This window comes from Camellia sinensis, chromosome 1, assembly GCF_055761805.1.
Source record: "Camellia sinensis isolate YWXY chromosome 1, ASM5576180v1, whole genome shotgun sequence".
Taxonomy (NCBI): Eukaryota; Viridiplantae; Streptophyta; class Magnoliopsida; order Ericales; family Theaceae; genus Camellia; species Camellia sinensis.
This window is the reverse complement of record NC_138961.1, coordinates 21266449-21287304: the sequence shown is the minus strand read 5'-3', so window position 1 is coordinate 21287304 and position 20856 is coordinate 21266449. Positions and strand designations below refer to the sequence as shown.

The following is a 20856-nucleotide window of genomic DNA, read 5'->3' as shown; positions in this document are numbered from 1 at the left end:
AACTCTAATTGATAACAACAAAATAAATGCCTTACGGGCTTACATCTTTCCAAATTATCACTTGGTTACAACAAAAGAAGAGTCTAGTCTCTATACAAGTAAAGCTCTCGGTTTAAAAAGAAAACATCCAACACAGAATGAAATAGCAAAAATGGAGCCTTCAGCCCCTAAACCTCTCAAGCTATGCCCTTGGAGGCTGTCACCAGTACTTGAAAATGGTGTCCCAAGTAGGGTGAGCCAAAACCCAGTACAGATATGCTTCACAATATATGAGAATTAACTAAGGCATAAGCATCAGATAAATGTAGGATATTTCTCAACCTACCATATCATTTCCATGACCATTCAATTTACATAACCATATCTCAATTCATTTCCAATCATCCATTTTGGGTAAATCTATTTGCCAAATTCATAATCATCAAAACAACCAAAATGAGATTTCAACTCAATGGTTCACAATTCAATGCATTCATCAGTCCAACACTTCTATTTCTTGCCATTTTACGGAACTATGTCCGAGGGAACTGGCACCCATAAATAAATAAGATTTTGGGACTTTTACCCTAGACACTCTGGCCAACTTAATTCTCAATGGAGTCCATCCCCTATCTCCTCCCAAACAATAGAGTACATCACCTATCTCTTCCCATTCAAAGATACATATACAATGTATTTAAACACGTTGTCATATACAATAACTCATCAATTCACATATTCAATGATTTACTCAAACCGTCATATTCAATGACATAATACAATTGATTAGTTTCAATTTTCCTAATCCTCATGCATTTTCTACAATAATCATAGCTATCCTCCACCGATAGCTCAAAACGAATATTTCTAAATAGATAAATAAATCTATCAACATATAATTTATCAAATTTTTCATAGGTGAGTGATTTACCAATCCAACTACACCATTTAATCACATTTTCCCCCAATTTCATAATTTTCAAACCAATTTCATATCTCTACATTGATTTCACTATTTATACAAAATAGTTTATTTAATCCAAACTAGGGCATTTTTCCCCATTTCCCAAATATTACACCCAAGGCTAAATTTTACCCATTATACACACATAACCCCATTTTCAAGACCTCACATACACATATGGAGTCCAAAATAGAAAACCCCTCTTTCACAAACCAAAATCCAACCCTAACCTCACATAACTCCCCAACTCCACCATTTATGCAAAAATGACAAATGTCTAGGTCAAAACTCATATTAAAGAGTAGATTATCCCTACCTCAAATGGAGAAGCTCAAAGAGGAAGAAAGAGAAACTTGAAGATGCTCCAAACTTGAACTTTTTCGGATCAAAAGGAAGCCCACGCGGTACTCTACCTTTTTTACAAAGGAAGTAGGGTAGAAGGACTCTAGATCAAGTAGTATTTGTAGAGAGAGTGAGTGTTTTAGAGAGAGAGGCAGCCGATCTAGGGTTTTAAGTGAAGAAGGGACCAAAAAGTGATATAAAATCACGCTGCTATGAACTGATAAATGCGAGGCTCGCTCGAGCGAAGGAATTGTCGCTCGAGTGACCAGACACAACAATGACCTTACTCGAGCACAAGAAACGTCGCTCGAGCGTAGGATACCAAGCTTCAGGTCTGCCACCAACACAGACGCATGCTCGAGCGTAAGAGTTCTCGCTCGAGCGAAGAAACAATTTCACAAGGCTCGCTCGAGCGCAAGAAGCCTCGCTCGAGCGACGCACTTCCACCTTCCCAGAAAAGCTAGGTTTGGGAAAAGACCTGAGGACTCTCAATTGTTGCTTGAGCGTAAGAACCCTCGCTCGAGCGAAGAAGCAAATAGCCAAGGCTCGCTCGAGCGAAGAAGCCAAAACCTGGGCAACAACCATTTGCACCAATAGACAACCAACCTATTCCAAACTCGCCCAATAAGTCCCAAAACTCAAATTTAAAGAATTAAAGAGAGGAAACAAGACAAAGACAACAACATACAACCACGAAACCCGAGTCCAGAACACAACAAAGGTCGAGGTACAATCTAGATAGTTATAGGTTTGGTTGTGGCCTTCACCCCGGAGAAGCTGGGGAGTTTGTGGTTAGGTGGCTAAGGGTGGAGGTTTCGTTGAGGTGAACACGAGCATAGCCGATAGTAGGCTAATAGAGTCTTAAGAATGCATGTACTGGCTAAATAGAACTGAGAAGGTAAGTGCAGCAACAAGGTTTACCGCTATAATCCCGCCATAACTGCACTTGCTGAGGCTCAAAAAAGAGTTGCAGCGCCAAACACTCCTGTCGTAACTACACTTGCTAAGACTCAAAAAAGGTAGTTGGGGAGGCAAACAAATAGTACACAGTATATGCAGAGGGACAAGTGGCACCTTCAGCCTGGTGGCTCAAGGTTGAATATTTTATGTGATCCTTAGGGACACCTGTCTTCTCTCTATTTGGCCACTTGGTGTCCTCTTGATACCAAGGAAAAGACTATAAATAGGACCCATTTCCTAAGGTCCAAGGAGAGGAATTTTTCAGATTTGGGAAAGATGCTACCCATTTGTGCACTGCCATTGTCTTCTTCTTAAGCTACTTGCTTCATCTTCACTCAACTACTCACTCTTCAACCTCCCAGACAGTTGTTGTTGCTCATTCTCTAGTCATTCCACCATTCTTGGACCATTAACATAGTTTTGCCTCTCTAATCACCTTCCTAACCTTGAACCCCTCCTACATTTCTGGCGACTCTGCTAGGGATGCTACTTTGTTGATGGTTCATACTCCCAGAGGCTTTCATACTTCACCCAAAAAAATGGCAGAAGATGAAATTTAGCAACAACCACGGCAGCAAGGTTCTTTTAATGGTAAAGCAGCACATGTTGAGGACCATGACCACAGTGTTGTGGTTGAGGCAGTCCAGTCACTTCAGGATACGCAAAGGGAGATCCTAACAGCTTTGCAAACTCTCACTGAGGCTATTATGGCCATGGCGTCCAGACCAACTCCAACACAGGCACCTTTGCTTGTAACAACCCCAAACCTAGTGCCTAACCCATTCCTTAAGAATCGGGCTCCAATCTAGGTGCCTTCAGCGGTACCTCATGCGAACGGTACGGCTACTGGTTTAGTTACCCAAGGGCAAACTGGCCCATTTCAGCCCACTCGCTTCGTTACTCTAGCCAACATACAAACTATGCTCAAGCAAGAGCGCAGCAAGAAGTAGCTGCCATCTCTTCCTAATCCAGATGTGAAGCCCCCATACTCTCAAGATATACTGGCCATGCCATACCCAACTAGGTATACAGTACCCAAGTTTGTGAAGTTTGATAGGAAACAAGGCAACGCCAGAGAACATGTGGTGAAGTTCATTGAAATCCTTGGTGTCTATGGTAGTGACCACCTTCTGTGCCTTCAGGAGTTTTCCAAATCCCACACTGAAAGGGCTTACAGCTGGTATGTGAACTTGGCCCCCAACTCAATCAAGAGTTAGGTGGAGATGGTGAACAAGTTTCATACAAAGTTCTTCCAAGTCCAGGAAAAAGTCACTACCCTTACACTTGGGTGAGATGTCCAGAAAGAAGGTGAAGATAGACTAGCTTATGTCAAACGGTTTCAGGACAAAGCCATTGATTGCTACGAACCAGTGGATGAGGCTCATTTAGTCAGCATATGTGTGGAGGGCGCCATACGCGAATGCAAACTTTTCTTGGTGAACTTCAATCTACCCACCTTTTTAGCCTTGATTGAAGCGGCTAGAAACCTTATCCTTATTCTAACCACAAGAAGAAGGAGAAGAACATAGACATGATTGGGTATCTTGGGCTGTGCGCGATCAAGTGCACATGGCGTCCTACTATGATGAGTTAAAAGAAATCACAACTGGCCAGCTCCTTGAAATAGTACCTACGGAGGCAAAACTCGCAGAAGATACTCATGCTCAGGCCTTACAAAACTCTGTCAAGTTTCGTACCTTCTTTGACTAGCTGGGGCTAAGCCAAGCTACCAGGTTAGAAGCAACAAAGGCCCTCATCAATATTTCTAAAGTGCATCATATTGAAGTTGCTGAGGCTAAGAAGTATGTGCCTCGGCATATCCAAGAGGACTATAGGGCTATTACTTTTCAAGAAGCAGACAGAGCATAACCATTTCCCCATAACCGTCCTCTTTTTGTTACAGCTTACATCAATGATGTGGAGTTTAAGCATGCTTTCCTTGATGGTGAGGCATCCATAAACATCATCACTACCGACACATTTGTGAAGGCCGGTATCCCAGAGTCCAGGATAGTCCGGCAATCCATTACTATAACGGGTTTTAGTGGTGAGAAAAAAGTTACTAAGGGCCATGTTGTAGTGGACTTAGCAGTTGGCGAGATCCGCTCTGCAACTAAGTTCCACGTGATTGAAACTGACACAAATTACCACATGATACTTGGCAGAGCTTGGGTGCACCGATATGGGACTATCCCATCGAGTTATCACCAATGTGTGAAGGCAAAGTTGGGGAAGCGAACAGTGACCATAAATGTGTCTGAAAAGCCATTTGGAGTGGAGGAGAAACACTATTTTGATACAGTTTTCTTTACCAAACTATCAATGGATGAAATTCCAAGGACTGGTAAAGTTGTCGAAGTAGGAAGACATTGGAGATGCAGAAGCAGCTCCAGAAAGTAGTAGGCAAAAGAGGAACAGCAAGTCTACAAGTCCTTCGCCCAAGATTGTTAAGGTGCACGAGAGCGGCAAGACAGTTTACTACCTATGATGGTCTTGGGGGCCAGAATTTATACCCTGGGAGGATAGCCCTGAGACCAATAAGTGTGATGGTGACGAATTCCAAAAAGGGTTGGTGGAGACCCCTGAGCCCGCTTTTGAGTGCATACAAGACAGGCCTAAACTGCAGCAAGAAGTACTTGAGAGGTAAACCTCAGCGAATTACTAGGGCAGAGCAAACCTATGTTTATCAACGACACAATGGCTTTAGCAGCTAAGGCAGAATTGATAACACTGTTAAAATAGTACAGTGACGTCTTTGCTTAGACATAAGACAGGATGCGTGGTCTTGACCTATCCCTTGTCACCCATCACCTTGACACATTTCCCAACTCTAAGCCAATAAAGCAACATGCTCGAAAGTATCACCCTGACCTTGAGGCGAAGATTAAGGAAGAAGTAGAAAAATTACAGAGGGCCAAGTTCATTGAGCTTATACAGTACCTAACTTGGCTAGTAAATATTGTGCCTATGAAGAAGAATGGCCAGATTAGGGTTTGCGTAGACTTTCACGACCTGAACAAGGCCTACCTGAAAGATGAGTTTCCATTGTCCCATATTGACACACTTGTCGATTCTACTGCGGGCCATCAGATGTTCTCCTTTATGGATGAGTTTAATGGTTATAACCAGATCAAAATGGCACCGGAAGATATAGAAACGACAGTTTTCAGAACGCCCTTGAGAAATTTTTTCTATATAGTGATGCCTGTCGGTTTAAAAAACTCGAGGGCAACCTATCAATGTGCTATGACTGCAGTATTCCATGATATGTTACATCATGAAGTAGAAGTGTATGTGGATGATCTGGTAGTAAAGTCTACCTAGGCAAACCGATACCTCCGCGACTTGGAAAAAGTTTTTCAGCGTTATCGCAAATTCTGCTTAAATATGAATCCTCTCAAGTGTGCACTCGGAGTTACCGTAGGAAAGTTCCTTGGTTTCTTGATACACCAATGTGGTAATGAGGTAGACAGGGATAAGATCAAGTCCATCATGGAGATGCCACCACCACACTCTCAAAAAGCCTTGAAGAAATTCCTAGGCAAAGTGTCATACCTTAGGATGCTCATTCTAACCCTTGCTGAGATAACATTTTCCTTTGGGACATTGCTGAAAGGGAATCACAAGTTTGAATGGCTACCAGAACACCAACAGGCATTTGATATGGTCAAGAATGCACTTATCTCGTCACTTATAATGATCACCCCATAGCCTGAAAAGCCTCTGCTACTGTACCTTACCTCTATACCTCGGTCTATTAGAGCTCTACTTGTCCAAGACATAGACGGCGTTGAAAAGCTAGTCTATTATATCAGTCGCAAAGTCAATGGTGCCGAATCACGGTATGCCCCAATTGAGAGGCAATGCTTAGCCTTAATCTTTACCGCATATAAGTTGCACCATTATTTTTTGGCACACTTGATCCAGGTTGTGACCAGGAGTGATCTAGTCCGCTACTTACTAAACAAGCCCGCTCTGACCAAAAGAATGACAAGATGGCTTTTGGCTCTAGTAGAATATGACATAACATGCGTTACTCCCAAGGCTATTAAGAGCCAAACACTTGCAGACTTATTTGCCCAATTCCCGTCTAGTGAACATGAACTTGCAGAGGTACCTCTACCAGGTGAGGTCCACGTTTCAGCAGTCGCAGTTGAGACTTATTGGGACTTAAAATTTGATGGAGCTTCTAGAGCTAGGAAAGGTGGAGCTGGCATCACACCGACCAATCAAAAAGGAGAGAAGTTTCATTTATCATATAAGCTTAACTTTGAATGTTCAAACAACGAGGCTGAATATGAGGCGTTGATACTGGGTTTGATTGCTACTCAAAAGAAAGGCCTCCGTAAGTTGAAAATTTGGGGCAACTCCAAGTTAGTTGTTAAGCAAACAATGGGCGATTTCACCTTGAAGGAGCCTTTGCTTGCCCCATATTGCACCATAGATCAAAAGTTGCTCATTCAGTTTGATGATGTCCAAATCTTACACACCCCTCAAACACGCAATCGTTTTCCCGATGCCTTGGCTACACTGGGGGCAAAGGTGGATATACCAGATGATAGTATAGCCATCGTCATCGAGAAAAGAACAACACCAACAGTGTTAGCCAAAAAACATACAGAGCAAAATACCAAGGGATGGAAACCAGATATAATCCAACAGCTGAAAATAGGCCAGGGAACTATCAGACCAGTAGAACTTGCATCATCCCTGCTCCTTAAAGGAGAGTTGTATTTTCGAGGTCCCAACAACCTATTAGCAAGGTGCATCGGTAGACAAGAAGTAACTTACAGACTTAAGCAGATCCATGCTAAGTCCTGCGGAGATAGGGATATCAGTCTATATCGACGAATACAGGTGCAAGGGTACTGCTGGCCAGAAATGGAAAAAGGAAAGTATAGAGTTGTAGAGGCAATGTGCAAAATGTCAGTCCCATCCTAAAAAAGAGAAAGCCCATTTCTTAAGCAGTGAATAATGGAGACAACAATATATTGACTACCTTGGAAATGGCACGCTGCCTGAGAACAAAGCCGATGCAATCAGAGTTAAGAAGCGGACCCTCATTGACCAAGGCAAGCTGTACCGAAGAAGCTTTGATGGGGCACCTTTAACGTGTTTATCAAAGGATAAGGCAAATGAAGTGCTGAGGGAAGCCCACAAAGTAGAGCATCATGGAGGGTAGCGACTATATGGACACTTTATCTACCTTGGCTATTACTGGCCGACAATAGAAGAAGATGCTAAAACCTTTATAAGGAGATGTCAATCTTGCCAGAAGTTTGGGAACTTAATACATACACTGGCGGTTGAACTGCACAACATCAAGACTCCTTACTCGTTTCATACTTGGGCATTTGACCTAGTATGTTCTATAGTGTAGTAATCCAAAGGCCACAGATGGATACTTGCAGCGACTGAAGTTAGTACCAAGTGGGTAGAGGCTATACTGATGAAAAAAGCAGATGGAGCAAGAGTGGCCAATTTCATCAAGGAAAACATAATCTACAGGTTTGGCATACCCAAGGTGATGTTGTCTGATGATGGGACCCCCTTATGAACCACCATGTGGGAAGATTGCTAGACACCTACCAGATCAAGTACCACAAGTCGACTCCATACTATCCTTAAGGGAACAGACATGCTGAGGCAACCAACAAGACTTTTATCTGAATACTAAGCAAAATGATAGATAAAGTAGGGGGCACATGATCTGAACAACTCCTTGTAGCACTCTGGGCATACAGAACATCAAGGAAGAAGTCGACTCAAGCAACCCCATTTTCTCTAATATATGGATCCTAAGCTATGTTACCAGTTGAGTTGGCAGTACCCTCAGCAAGAATGGCTATGTCAGCACACTTAGTTCCAGACAACAAAAAGAACGACATAGAGGCAGTCGAAGAGAGAAGAGATCGGGCCTCGCGAGCAATGGAAAAGTATCATTAGTCCATAGCCTGCACCTACAATCACTCTGTTCAACACAGATGTAGCTCAGCTTTTTCGCACCCCCTTTCGGAAAACTCGAAAGAAGCCCTACAATTTGGACTCCCGCGGTTCTAAATCTAATCTCACAAGGGCAATGTGAAATTGATAAACACCAAATAGTCCAAATCTCGTAAATTTTTTAGAAAATCGATTTTGAATCAAATTGCCAAAAATAGACTGCTTTGTTAGATACAAAATTGTTACCTAAATATTTTATTTTGGAAAATTTAGAAAACCCATGACTCGTGCTAAAGGCCACGTGTCCGTCATCACTAAGATTGTCTCGGCTCGGAAACTTAGGTACGAGAGGGGAATGTCATGAATTGAGCACCCCTGCTCGCCCGATCAAAGATCGGCTTCTACTAATCATGATATGATTTTTATTAACATTATATGCTCTTGTTCCGGTTATTAGACTAGCATTTGCTATGTGATGCGCACACACACAAGGTATAGACTAGTTTGCTCAAATTGGAATAATTCAATTTTCGTGTTTGTTTTTCGATTTTTTTTTGATTTTTGCCACTTAACAAAGTGGGCTTAAAGCTTTGAATTTGCCACTTGACAAAATGGGCTTAAACATACATTCATTGAATCATTCTAATTCAAACAACAAGCCTTCATCCACAGGCACTTAAATAGTTTAACAAGTAAGCACTTAGCCTCATGGCAAGCATACTAGTCATGGCAATCACTCACACTCATGCAACTATGCTAAAGCACTAAAAGCTTACCTAATACTCCAAGCTAAGATAAAATAAAAGAGTTAGAAAAATATGTATGACTCCTAACTATGCGATATGACTAATGCAACACATACAATAATGCGACTAAAATAGGCTCGGCTACTTAACATATTATATGAAACAATTACATAGCATGCGTTTAAACATGTATTCAACGAGGTAATAAACGAAAATGCAAGTTTGAATGATGAACTGAGCCTCGGTGTATGCAAGACAAATGAATGGATGAAAACACGCGATATGATGATTGAAATGTGATGCCCCTAATCTAACCATCAAAAACGAATAAATAAAAGGGAGAAAGACGTGGGGTTGAAAGACATACACATTATTACATTACGATCTCACGAAGGAGAGTCTGAATGAATAAACTAGCTAAGCTAAACAACTAATTAAATTAAAGCTAATTAAGCTCACTATTACAAAACTAAATGAATAACTAACTAAACTACTTAACTAATTATTACAACACTTGAATTAACTAACTAGTTAGCTAACTAATTACATAATTACAACACAAGCTAATTTAATTAATCAATCTAAACTAATTAAATAAATACAAAACAAAGTAATAGCTACAACTAATTAAGTACAACAAATAAATGACCAATTGCTAATTAAACTAATTAACTAGTTCCGGGAAGCAAGGGAGGTCCATGCATGCTCAATTTCCACTCGAACAACGTCCACTGTCTGCCTTTGAAAGCCTATGTTGCATAACACTTACATTGATTTTCCATTTCCAGGTCAAAGCTGCTCTGCTTCACAAACATTCTGCTCAAAATTCATTGGTGGCCGGCGGGCCAGAAGTGGTGCCCGGCCGGCCACCAGTAGGGGGTTGCCGTCAAACAATGATAGCCTGCCGGCCAGAAATAGTGGCCGGTCGGCCACTGATGATGCACCATTTTTTGCTGCAACAGAGAGCAAACAAAGCAAAGAGAAGGTATTCTCACAGGTTGTCTGTACTGTGTATCCCTTCTTATCATCAAAACATCTCAAATGAGTGATACACTTTGTCATCAAACCATCAATTCAAGCAATTTCATTGCATAATGGCTAAGGAACCAAGATGTACAAGTTTAATAAATGCACAAACGAGACCAAAAACCATCATCCTATCATGCATGATCAAGAGCAATGAAGACCTTAGAAAAATTGGCACATTTCATCACTTTGAGTATGAAATGCCCCAATTTTCCTTATGTTTAATTAACGTCCGATTGAACACTCCAAAACACAACCAAATTCTTAGCTTTGCACAATTTTAGTTTTAACTTTTAGTTACTCATTTTAATTATCCTTCCATTCTTTAACCAATTAAGTCCATTGGTGAGAAGTCCTCTAAAGAGAAGAATGTGTCAAACAATGAGTAGTGTAAGGCAAGAGAGAGATCTCATGCCGTTGATAATGAACCCTTAAAAGAAGATTAAACCATTAAGCATGGACCTCAATCCCAAGCTTAAATAATCCTAAGGTTGACACAACCCTCAAAGCAAACAAAGAGTGAAGAAATGAGGGAGGTTGAAAAGATTATGTTTGCTGAAAATAAGTGAGAAAAGCACTAAAACATGCAATCAACTCAAACAAGTGGTGTCTAAAGGCCTAAAACACCAAGCTTGTGAGGGCGCTTACACTACAAACATGCAATACAAGACTCAAATGACTTAACCAACCTAAAAAAGAGTTAAAACAGTCCAAATCAGAGGTTAAAACATGCTGAAATTAAGTTATAAATGGCTAGAAAATTAAGCTAACACATAGCATAAACTAGGCTAGTAAACAAGACACAAGGAGGGGAGGCTAACCCCTCCAAATTTAGACCTCAAAACATGATTTTTACCACTGAAAATACTCTGAAATTCAATGTTCAAAATCCCAAAAAGAGATAGTTTGAAAGTGGGAAACAAAGGTGGAAAGGCCTTACAAACAAGGAATAAAGATGGGTGAACCATGCCCTAACCTTAAATGGCCTTAAACCACCAATTTCAATGCAAAAAAAATAGAGTTTACACAGTCCAAAAACATCCCAAAAAAGTACAAAAATGTGCTGGAATGAAGACAAAAGTAGCTAAAATAACAAGCTAAAATATTGAGCAATTAAGTTAGGAAACAAGCACAAAAAGGGAAGGCTAAAACCCTCCATTTTTGGGAATTCAAAACAATGATTTTTAGCCTCTGGCAAACACTGAAAATCAATGGTAAAAAACTCAAAAAAAATTGAGAAAAATATGAGAAACACAAGTGGAAAGGCTTAGAGAACAAGGTTCAAAGAAGGGTGATTAACACCTCTACCTTTAATAGCCTTAAACCACAAGCTTCAACCCATAAAAATAGTTGAAAAATACTTCAAAATTAGCAAGAAAATATAGAAAATAAATAGTGCAAAGATGATCAAAATTTTACCTCTTGAAGAGCAATAACACTTTTGTTCACAAACCACAAGTCTTTCACTCTCAAAGACTGAAATTTGGACTTAAGAATCTCAACAAGGAGAGCTCCAATATTGGTTTAGGAAGTGTAGAGAGAGAGTGTGTATAGGTTGCAAGATAGAGATAGAGAGAGAATTCCAAGTTTTGGAACTTTTGGAAATTTTTGTAACCTTAAACCACGAGGGAAGGCCTGGTATATATAGAAAAACAGCCCCTCAGGTCGAAAATATCAAGCCTGGAATAGCTGAACCTTTTAGGGGATAGCTGGCACAAAATATCTAGGTTTTTCACCAGTGGTTGGCAGGCCATAAGTGTGGCCTGCGGTCCACCAATGGTGGCCTGCCATCCACCAATGATGGCTTGTCGGTCACAAAAAATCTGATTCCAAGTCCGACTTCAAATGGGCATATCTCCTTCATCCGGACTCAGTTTTAAGTCATTCTTGAGTCTAAATTGAAGCCCCGAAAGTCTAGTTTCTAATGGTGGCAGCCTAACATCCAAATTCTAAGTGTGAAAAGAGATATTTCTATTTGAATTAAGGTTGCTCATTTCTAGCTTAAATGGATGGATGTCTAACTTCAAACAGTCATATCTCCCTCATCTGGACCCGACTTTAGGAGATTCTTGAGTGTAAATTGAAGCCTTGGAAGTCCACTTTCCAATGGTGATGGCCTCACAACTAAAGTCCATGTGTACAAAAGGATAGGCCTGATTTAGTGAAGGCTACTCAGTTATCTCTCAACGGTTTCAAGCCCAACTTCTTCCCCAACTAGTTTTCTTCCCTCTCCTTCTATTTTCTTCAACTCCAAACCTCTAGATAAGATATTTAAAAGATTTTTCAAAGAGTTCACCTCTCTTCCATCTATTTCCACTTTGTTCTTGCTTGGTTTACCGAAAAGTGTAATTTTTTAAACGAAATGCGAGTCTCGGAACATCGTAGAAACATTTTCAAAAATATTTTGAAAAAAAGGGTTGTAAGGTCTAAAATAGTTTTGGTCAAAATAGTTTTGGTCCAAAATGAGGTGTAAAGTTGGGATTTAGAAGCTCTTCTTGCTGAAGAAATTAACTGTTTGTACAGCATAACTCTCATCATCGAGTGATCAATCAGTAGCGCCTAAATCTTAAGGGCGGTCAAAAATGGGGTGTCTACAACAGGGAGTTCAATGAGAGGGACATGGTAAGGAAGACAGTGGATACAGTCATGCGGGGGTAACCATTTCCCAAGTTCTCACCCAAATGAGAAGGCCCCTACAAAGTTGCTGAGGCAAGCAACAACGGGTATTACAAGTTGACAAGAGTAGATGATGGGCTCAGAACCGGACCTATCAACGCTAAGTATGTAAAGGAGTATTTTCCTTAATTTCTTTTGTTCAGAAAAAGAGTTGTAAGTTTCTTTGTTAATATTTCTAAAGCAAAGTGTAAAAAAAATGTCATGCACTTAGTAAACCTGTTACTCTTGTAAATACTTAGTGTGAAAAAAGTTTTTCATACTTAGTGAAATGTTATCCTTGTAAAGACTTAGTCATGGCGAAGTTCTATTCATAGCAAGAGTTTTGCTCATCCTTAGAAGATATGTAAAGACAATGAAAGGAAGGCAATGAAGTAAGATTCAACTACTCAATATATTTGGTCCTTTTAAATATCAAAGTTTTCCATAGCATGATTACAATGTTCAAAGGGAAAAGAAGAAAAGGAAAAAAAAAAAAAGATAGCGAAAATACAAAGAAAAAAAGCCATAACAAAGTCACAATACATCAAATCAAACCCTTCATGAGAGAGTCCATCAGAGTCACATCCCGAGGCAACTGAGCAACAAGCGCGAAGTCCTTCTCCCTGAACTAAGCCAGGTTCTGTCAGTATTGCTCCAAAGTACCCTCACACTCCTTAATAGTCTCCTCCAAGGATGCAATCATCGCCACATTATTTGCATGCTCAAGGAAGCCGTCGACTGCCTGAAGCCTAGCCCTCATCCACGATAGGTCCAAACCATTTCTCTCAAAGCCGCTCAGATTGGCCTTAGCACTCTCCACGAATTTGATGGGAGTTGTCAGAATCTTCTTCGTAGCAAGGTCACAAATGAAACTGGTAAGTGACTCCAACAGCACTATCTGCACCATCATGCTAGGAACGTTAAAAGCAGTGAAGATGCCAGGGTGCAGGTAAGAATGGGAGCAGATTCAGAGGAGACCCAATAGCTTAGAAAAGAAACTCTCCCTGAAGGCTGTGAGGACTCTCTTGCAGCATTGCTAGCTTGGACTACAAGAGGGAGACTTGCAAAGCGATCAAAATTTTAGGGGTGGCGAACCTCTCCCAAAGATGACTGACCAGCAGCATTGGAATGAGTGGATTTTGGAAGGTGGCCAGGCAAGCTAATCTCGCGAGACAAACCAAAACTACCTCTATCACTCCACCGCTCGGAGAAAAGGTCATCCATTTGGTAATCTCTAACATTCAGATCAGGTACAATAGTAGTAGCCATCCCAATATAAAAATCTTGTGATACCCCAAGATTAGCTGGCACATCAGGAAAATGAGTGGGGTACAAATCAGCGAGGTACTCCAAAGTTGCTGAGGTAACTGGGTCAGAAGTACCAACAACAGTAGTAGCGGCATGAGTGGCTAAGTTGACAACTACCTCTACAAGTCGGGCCAAGTTTGGGGGACCCACAGCAGGAACAACCGCTACATTTGCACCTCCCTTAGCAACTTGGATACTTGGAAGTGTGGTTTGTTGAACTAGCGGAGACTTTGTGGATTAGGAAGAACCCCCAAATCCAGTTTCCATCGGAGGAACGGTCTGAATGAGCAAAATCAGTAAGGTTTGGTGGCTCAACACCCTCAGCAACTACACCACCCTCAACAACTTCTGTAGCAAGGGAAACTCGTTTGCTTTCAACAAGGGGGGTATCATGACCTCTTTCCATATCTGCAACCTTAGCAACTTGCTCAGTCTCAACAATTGGCTCATTCTCAACAACTGGCTCAGCCTCAGTAGCTGGTTCAACCTCGGCACTTGGTTCTTCTTCAACATCTGGGAGTATCACTCTACGAGTTCTGAGTCTGGTGACCCTTGAAGCGATGGGAAGGTGGTCGTCGTTATCTGAATCTGAAGAAATTTTGATGGCAGTCGAAGGACCTCCAGGGCCTAAAGGTGGTATAGCCGAAGTAGTGTCGCGTCCAGAAACTAATAGGCCCTGAAAATGAAAAGATCAGGTGACTACTAAAGTAAAGATAAAAAGCCCAAGGAGGTATGGAAGATGTCACGCCCCATTTTTTATTACTCAGAATCCATTACCAAATTCATTAAATTAAATCAATTTCAGAGATAACATGCGGAACATCCTTACATCACAAGGAAGAATAAATCAAATTCTCTTATTCGAATATAAAATGAATGCATCAGGAGTACATCTAAATAAATTTTCCGAAGGCTTACATCTCAAAAAGTAGAAACAAGATTTAACCCTTTTACATCAATGGCATTCTGCCCACAAATAAAAGCCCCGTGGCTAACAAGTAAAGAAGATCCAAGACCTTGAAACACTTCTTGATATTCACCTGAAAAAGGATTAGCAACGTGGAATGAACATAATGTCTAGTAGGGATTTCAACATGATCCTAAACAATAACAACTTATAGATAGCTATAATCATGAATGCTTAATCTCATACTGTATAAATAATGTGATGGTTTATACTAAAATATACACATATAAGTACTTTTCTCAGAATCATTAATTTCATTCCATAACGTAAGCAATTCACCTTCCTTTCTTCTTATTACCTTTTCACCAAAATTTATATGACAATAACAAATTTCTGAAAGAAAGAATTTCACCAAAATCATTTTACGTTTTCTCCCACTTTCCCGACTTACACCTGATTTGACTTTTTAAAACATGTTCACAATTGTCCAATATCCTTCACATTTCTTACTATCTCAATATAGTACTTATGTCTGTTTCCAATACATTCGTATCTATACATGTATACTATTAGGATAAAAGGAAACAAGCAAGCAACCAACAACTATTTACTCAACAAGTGAGGCAACTCGACCTTCTTTAAACATAACCATCACAACCCGCAATGAAATTTCAATTTACCAGACACCAGCTGGAAGGTAATGGTACTTCTGCCAATTCTCCAAGTGTTAGTTGGAAGGTAATGGTACCTCTCATTCGCAGCGCAGTCCACATTTTCCAACCATCACTTTATACAACAAGTATAATTAACTCAAGTGCACTACATTCACATAAACATTTCAATCATCACAATATCATCCTCCACCGATGACCAAGGACAAACCTCTAAACAAAATGTATTCACTACACGTAATACAATCATCCAATTTCCATGAGGCATTAAGTTCAACAACACAATAATGTTCCAACGTTTTCAACTTTCACCAAGGTTCTTACTTAATTTGCAAAAGAGTTATAATTACCATTACCTTTCCAAGGTTAATTTTCCACAATTCCCAATTTACAATACACCAACTATACCTTCAACAAAAACTCAATTTCTACTTAACGAAAGTGTAACCCAATAATTCTAATCTCATGGTTAAATCCCCTTTTTAACAATTAACAAACTATCAATTCGTTATATTTAACTATAATCAACCCAACACAAGTTAATGCTAAAATCATAAGACCCAATTTAATCTCAAATCAATTACCAAATCATTAATCAAATTCCTTAATTCATAACATGATTATTTTACAATTTCAACCCTTTTTATCCATTAGGCATTATATAAAAAGAAAATTTAGGGCTTCACCTCTTTCTTAACATAAACATGTTAGCCACTCCTCAATTTAACCAAAAGAACAACCAATTTCACGAAATTTCAATCTCAATTACCAAATTTAGATCCTTCATCATGATTTTTGAAAAATCTATAACACATGGTTTTTATGCAATAAAAACTTACCACATGTCTATCTTTAGACGAGGTATTGAAAAAGATCAAAGAAATCCTTACCTCAAAGAAAGAAGAGGAGAAAAGTCCAAAAAAAAAAATCAACTTCGCCGGAAATTGATCTCCACTGATTAAAACGAAGCTCTCGGTATGCTCGTCATTTTGGTATAAGGAACTAGTACCAAAATCCCAATGGATTCTTGAGATCAAAAGAAAATGCAAAGTTTTGATGGTTTGGGTAGAGAGAGATAAGAGAAAAGAAGATAAATATTATATAGAGAGAGAGATATAATCAGAAATGAGTGAAATGGAGGCAACATGTGCAATACATAGGTGAAATGCACAAAAAACGAGGCTGAACACGCGTTTGGCCGCACGTGCGACGCCCCCTCCCACATATGCGGAGCGGCCTCATGTACGTGCAGCTCTCAAACCCGCACGTGCGGCCTCACCTCTTGCACGTACGGTCCAAGGCCCCGCACATGCGGCCCTAGCCCTCTAGCCCGGAAGATTTTTAACTCAACTCCTGATACTTCGAACTTGGCCTCGCACCCTCTGAAATAAGAGAAAACTCGAAATTGAAACAAACAAGAACGAAAATTTTGAGAAGAAGTTTTCAAAAGTAACGAGCCCAACTGTTGATAAAACCACACTTTAATACTTGACATTTTAACGAAAGTAAATCCAACATAACTCAAGAGAACAAGACAACTATGTACCGGTCATCACAGAAGAACGCAGAATAATTTCTAAGTATGGGTACCTTTCTAAGTCTCTTCCTACTTGGTGAGGCATGAGCCTCAGTAACTGATGCCGCTGCCTCCTGGGCTGTCCTCAGTTAGGAGCGGGTCATATGTACTGTTGTATCGATAGGGGAGAGCAACTTGCAGAGGCTAGACAAATATTGCCCCAGACGGATGAGGCTCCTCTACTGTAGGCAAGGACAAAAGCTTGAAACAGCAAAATACACTAGTTTGTTTCCTGCGACCAGAGGGGGGACGAAGGGATAAGTTAGGTTGCGGAATGGGTTCCACTGTAGGGACAATGGGATCACTGTTGCAAAAGTTGAACAAAGAGTTGAGGTTGCGGTGCCAAAATAGTCTGTTACTAAGGGTAAAGGTGTTTTCCCTTCCAAGCGAAGGCAGCTCCATGAGGCCTAAACCCTCCACAAGTAAAGTGGTATAATCATGAGCAAATTGCTGGAAGCTTTGATGGAAATCTGTCTGAGACAGAGGGGCATGTGGGATACCCTGATCCATGCCAAACTGTTTAAGGACCCTGTCCAGTCGATAGACGACGCTGGACATGCCCTCTTCATTCCATATAAGTAGAAACCCAGGGCGTATCATAGTAGCAACAAGAAAGGAGTTGGCCTGGACATTGTCAAGAGAAAAATCAACATGACGAACCTTAGAAAAATAGAACGGAACAACAAAGATGGAAGAAGCTGGGTAAAGAGGCGGAACACGCACTTCTCTATGCGGTCAATGTACTCCATGAAAGGTCTGTTGGTACCAACACTAGACCACTTAGAGATGCAAGGGAGGGAATGACGTACTTGTCCTGTGACAGGTCATGCCTTTGCATCTAGGACAGGACAACCATCTGCATCAAGGACTTTGTCGGTGAAAAAGGGTTCATGCTCTTTGGGGACTAGGCCCATAGCAAGGAACCGCTCGTAGAAAAAGACGGTCAGGAATTGAGTATGTACGAAGCTCCGTACATTACAACGACCCTGTAGATACCCCATTTTTGATCGTCCTCAAGATTTGGACGTCATCGTTTGAACACTCGATGATCATCTATGCTCGTGTTCGTTTTGAGTTCCCGGAGGTCTCGACCGCGTGCCTTGCCTTAGGATCTCTCAACTTGTCTATTTTGTGCTTGGTTGTCGAACAAGCATTTGTGTTTTTGCTTCTGAGGGAAGATGGTGGCTTGTTGGCCATCCCCTCAACCCATCGACCAAGGCATGATGCCATCGGCCTTGTGTTCTTTCCATCGGCCAAAAGTGTTGGCCAATCGGCATTCCTTTTGGTTGGTCGGCACTTATGTTGGTCGATCGGCCATATTTTTGAGCTGAGACCTTTCCATTTGTTTTTTGCAGATATTTTCTGCTAGCTGTGACAGCTGGTATCCACAATTCATATCCTCCATACACGTGTATGGAGGGATTTGTTTCAAGACTCAAGCTTGAAAATTGGAATTCTATAAGAAGGGAGCCCCTCCTCCCTTCTCAGAGGTTCAGAAAATGGAGTCTTGAGAGATAGATATACATTTGTATCTATATCTCCTTGTTGATCCTTGTTTTGTGCTCTAAAGTGTCTTTTTGTCTTACTATTGCACACAAACACCTAGTAGAACACCATCATTTGGCTGCTGAGGTCCTTAGGGGTTGTTTTTAGTGTTCTTGAGTTGGTTTTGGCCGGAGGAGGCTGCTGGAGTAGTGTTCTTGAAGGTGTTCTTCAAGGGTGAGCTTCTTGTTTTTAAACCCCCATTCTTGCTTAAGCTTTTAGACCTATTTGCATATTGTTTTAAGCTTAACTCTAACCTACAAAAAGTTCTGACTTTGCATGCTTGAGACCTTTGTTTAAGGTCACTTTTTGGTTTGGGGTTGTTTACCCCCCCTTAGGCCTTGTTTGGCCTTGCTTTTGTGCCTTATTTGTGAGCTTCGGGATCACCTTGTTTTGGCCTTCTCACCACTGAAATTGTCTGGATTTCAGTGGTGGGATAGTGTTTTAAGGTCCCAAAAAGGAGAGGGTCATCCCCTTTCCTTGTGTCTTCAATACTTGCCTTGAATGCCTCATGTGTGAGCATGTTTGTTAGGCTTGTTTCAGCTTGTATATTAGCATGTATTTGTGGTTATTTTGCTGAGGCTTACCCCTGTTTTTGCTTGGATTGATCGCTCCATGCATGGTTTATACACTTATAGTGTAAATCACACACACTAGTCTTGTATGCTTCATGAAGTTGCATGTTATTCTAGCCTATGTTGTGTCCACTTCAGCATGTATTTGGTGTTGTCTTACTATGTCATACCTCTGTTTAGGTTTGGTTTGGTTAGCCTTTGCATGCCTCATGCACTTCTAGTGCATTTTCATGAAATTGCCTTAATATGCTTTGTGCTTTAGGCCATGTTTTTAGCATGATTTTGGCTTGACCCAAAGAAGCTTTTAGCCTTGTTTTACCATGCTTAAGGTCTGTTTGGTGTTGTTTTGGTCATACTTGCATTGTTTTGTATAGTCATGGTTCAACCTAGCTTGTTGGCTTTGAGTGTCCAAGTCATTAGTATGCATTGCTAGGACTATTCTTATGATTTGGCATCATTCCATATGAGATTTCAGTCCATGAAGTGTGGCCATACACTTGCATTTGTCATCTTCTCCATGCATTGGGAGGTTGATGTTTTATGCCTCATGAACGGATCATTGTGCATGCCTCCATGCGTAGGTCTTTGGGATGCCATCTAAGTGGGGTTTTGGCCTTGTTTTACCATGCCATAACTCTATTTTTCATTATTTAAGTCATGCCATGTTTGGTTTTGATAGATGTAATATAACACCTCTTTTGTAGCGTTGCATGCCTCATGCTTTTGGACTTTTGTTCTAGCTTGTGTTGGCTAGGTTTAAGCTTGTTTTTGGCCCTATCTTGACCTGCCTTGGGACTGTTTTGGGTGCCCATGGCCCTTTGAGGCTTGCCTTGCATAGCCATGGTTTGAGTCCTTTGGCTAGCCTTAAGCTTTAGGCTTTCTTGCATGCTTTACTTGCTTTGTTTGGTTGATTTGGCATCATTCCTCACATATTTTCAGAGCTTATTACATTGCCATATTCTCATGTTTGTCATACCTTGCTCATGTTTGAGAGTTGTGTCTTGTTGCTTAGTTTATGGGCCAATTGGCATTCATGTTTGTTTTGCATTTTGGTACCATCATTTTAGCACTTTTGGCCACTAATTTGGGCATGTTTGAGAGCTGTCTATTTTAGTTTAAGCCCATTTTCACATGTTGTTGCATGCTTGTTGCATACTTGGTACATTGCATGTTGTTACATGCTAATTCCATTACATGTTGTTGCATGCTAATTTCATCGCATCATGCTTGCATGTTTGCGTAGCATTGTGTGTGCATGCCTTGCCTCTTGATCAAACATGATAGAGGTTGAGGTCTCTTATGTGATTTTGTGCATTCATCCCACATCGAATTGCACACTTGGCTCCTTTGGCCATCATGCATTGGAATGCGTGATTGGTGGCCTGAGGGTCGAGAACTACACATCTTTGATCCTTAAACATGATAAGGGATGTAGTTGCAAACATTTTCTTGCAAATGTATTGCCATACCTCTGTTTGTCCTCTGCTGCAGCAAAACAACATTTTACACGAAAAGATGGCCGATCAGCTATCTGATGTGTCAATCAGCTAAACGTGTTTGGCCGATGACCTCATAAATGGTCGTTAACATCTTTCCTTTGGCCGATGGCTTCACCATTTGGCCGATGGCCTCTCAGCATGTCCATGAAGTGGTTCTAGAGCA

The 20856-nt window shown here is 40.8% G+C and overlaps 1 protein-coding gene across 1 annotated transcript; it reads left to right on the top strand.

Annotated features, from left to right (window-relative positions):
- Nucleotides 1–5020: 5020 nt before the first annotated feature.
- LOC114286976 (uncharacterized) lies at nucleotides 5021–7186 on the top strand. The gene is made up of 2 exons (XM_082920109.1): nucleotides 5021–5551; nucleotides 6173–7186. The coding sequence occupies exons 1-2, from the start codon at nucleotides 5021–5023 to the stop codon at nucleotides 7184–7186; spliced, it is 1545 nt and encodes a 514-aa protein (XP_082776235.1).
- Nucleotides 7187–20856: the final 13670 nt, after the last annotated feature.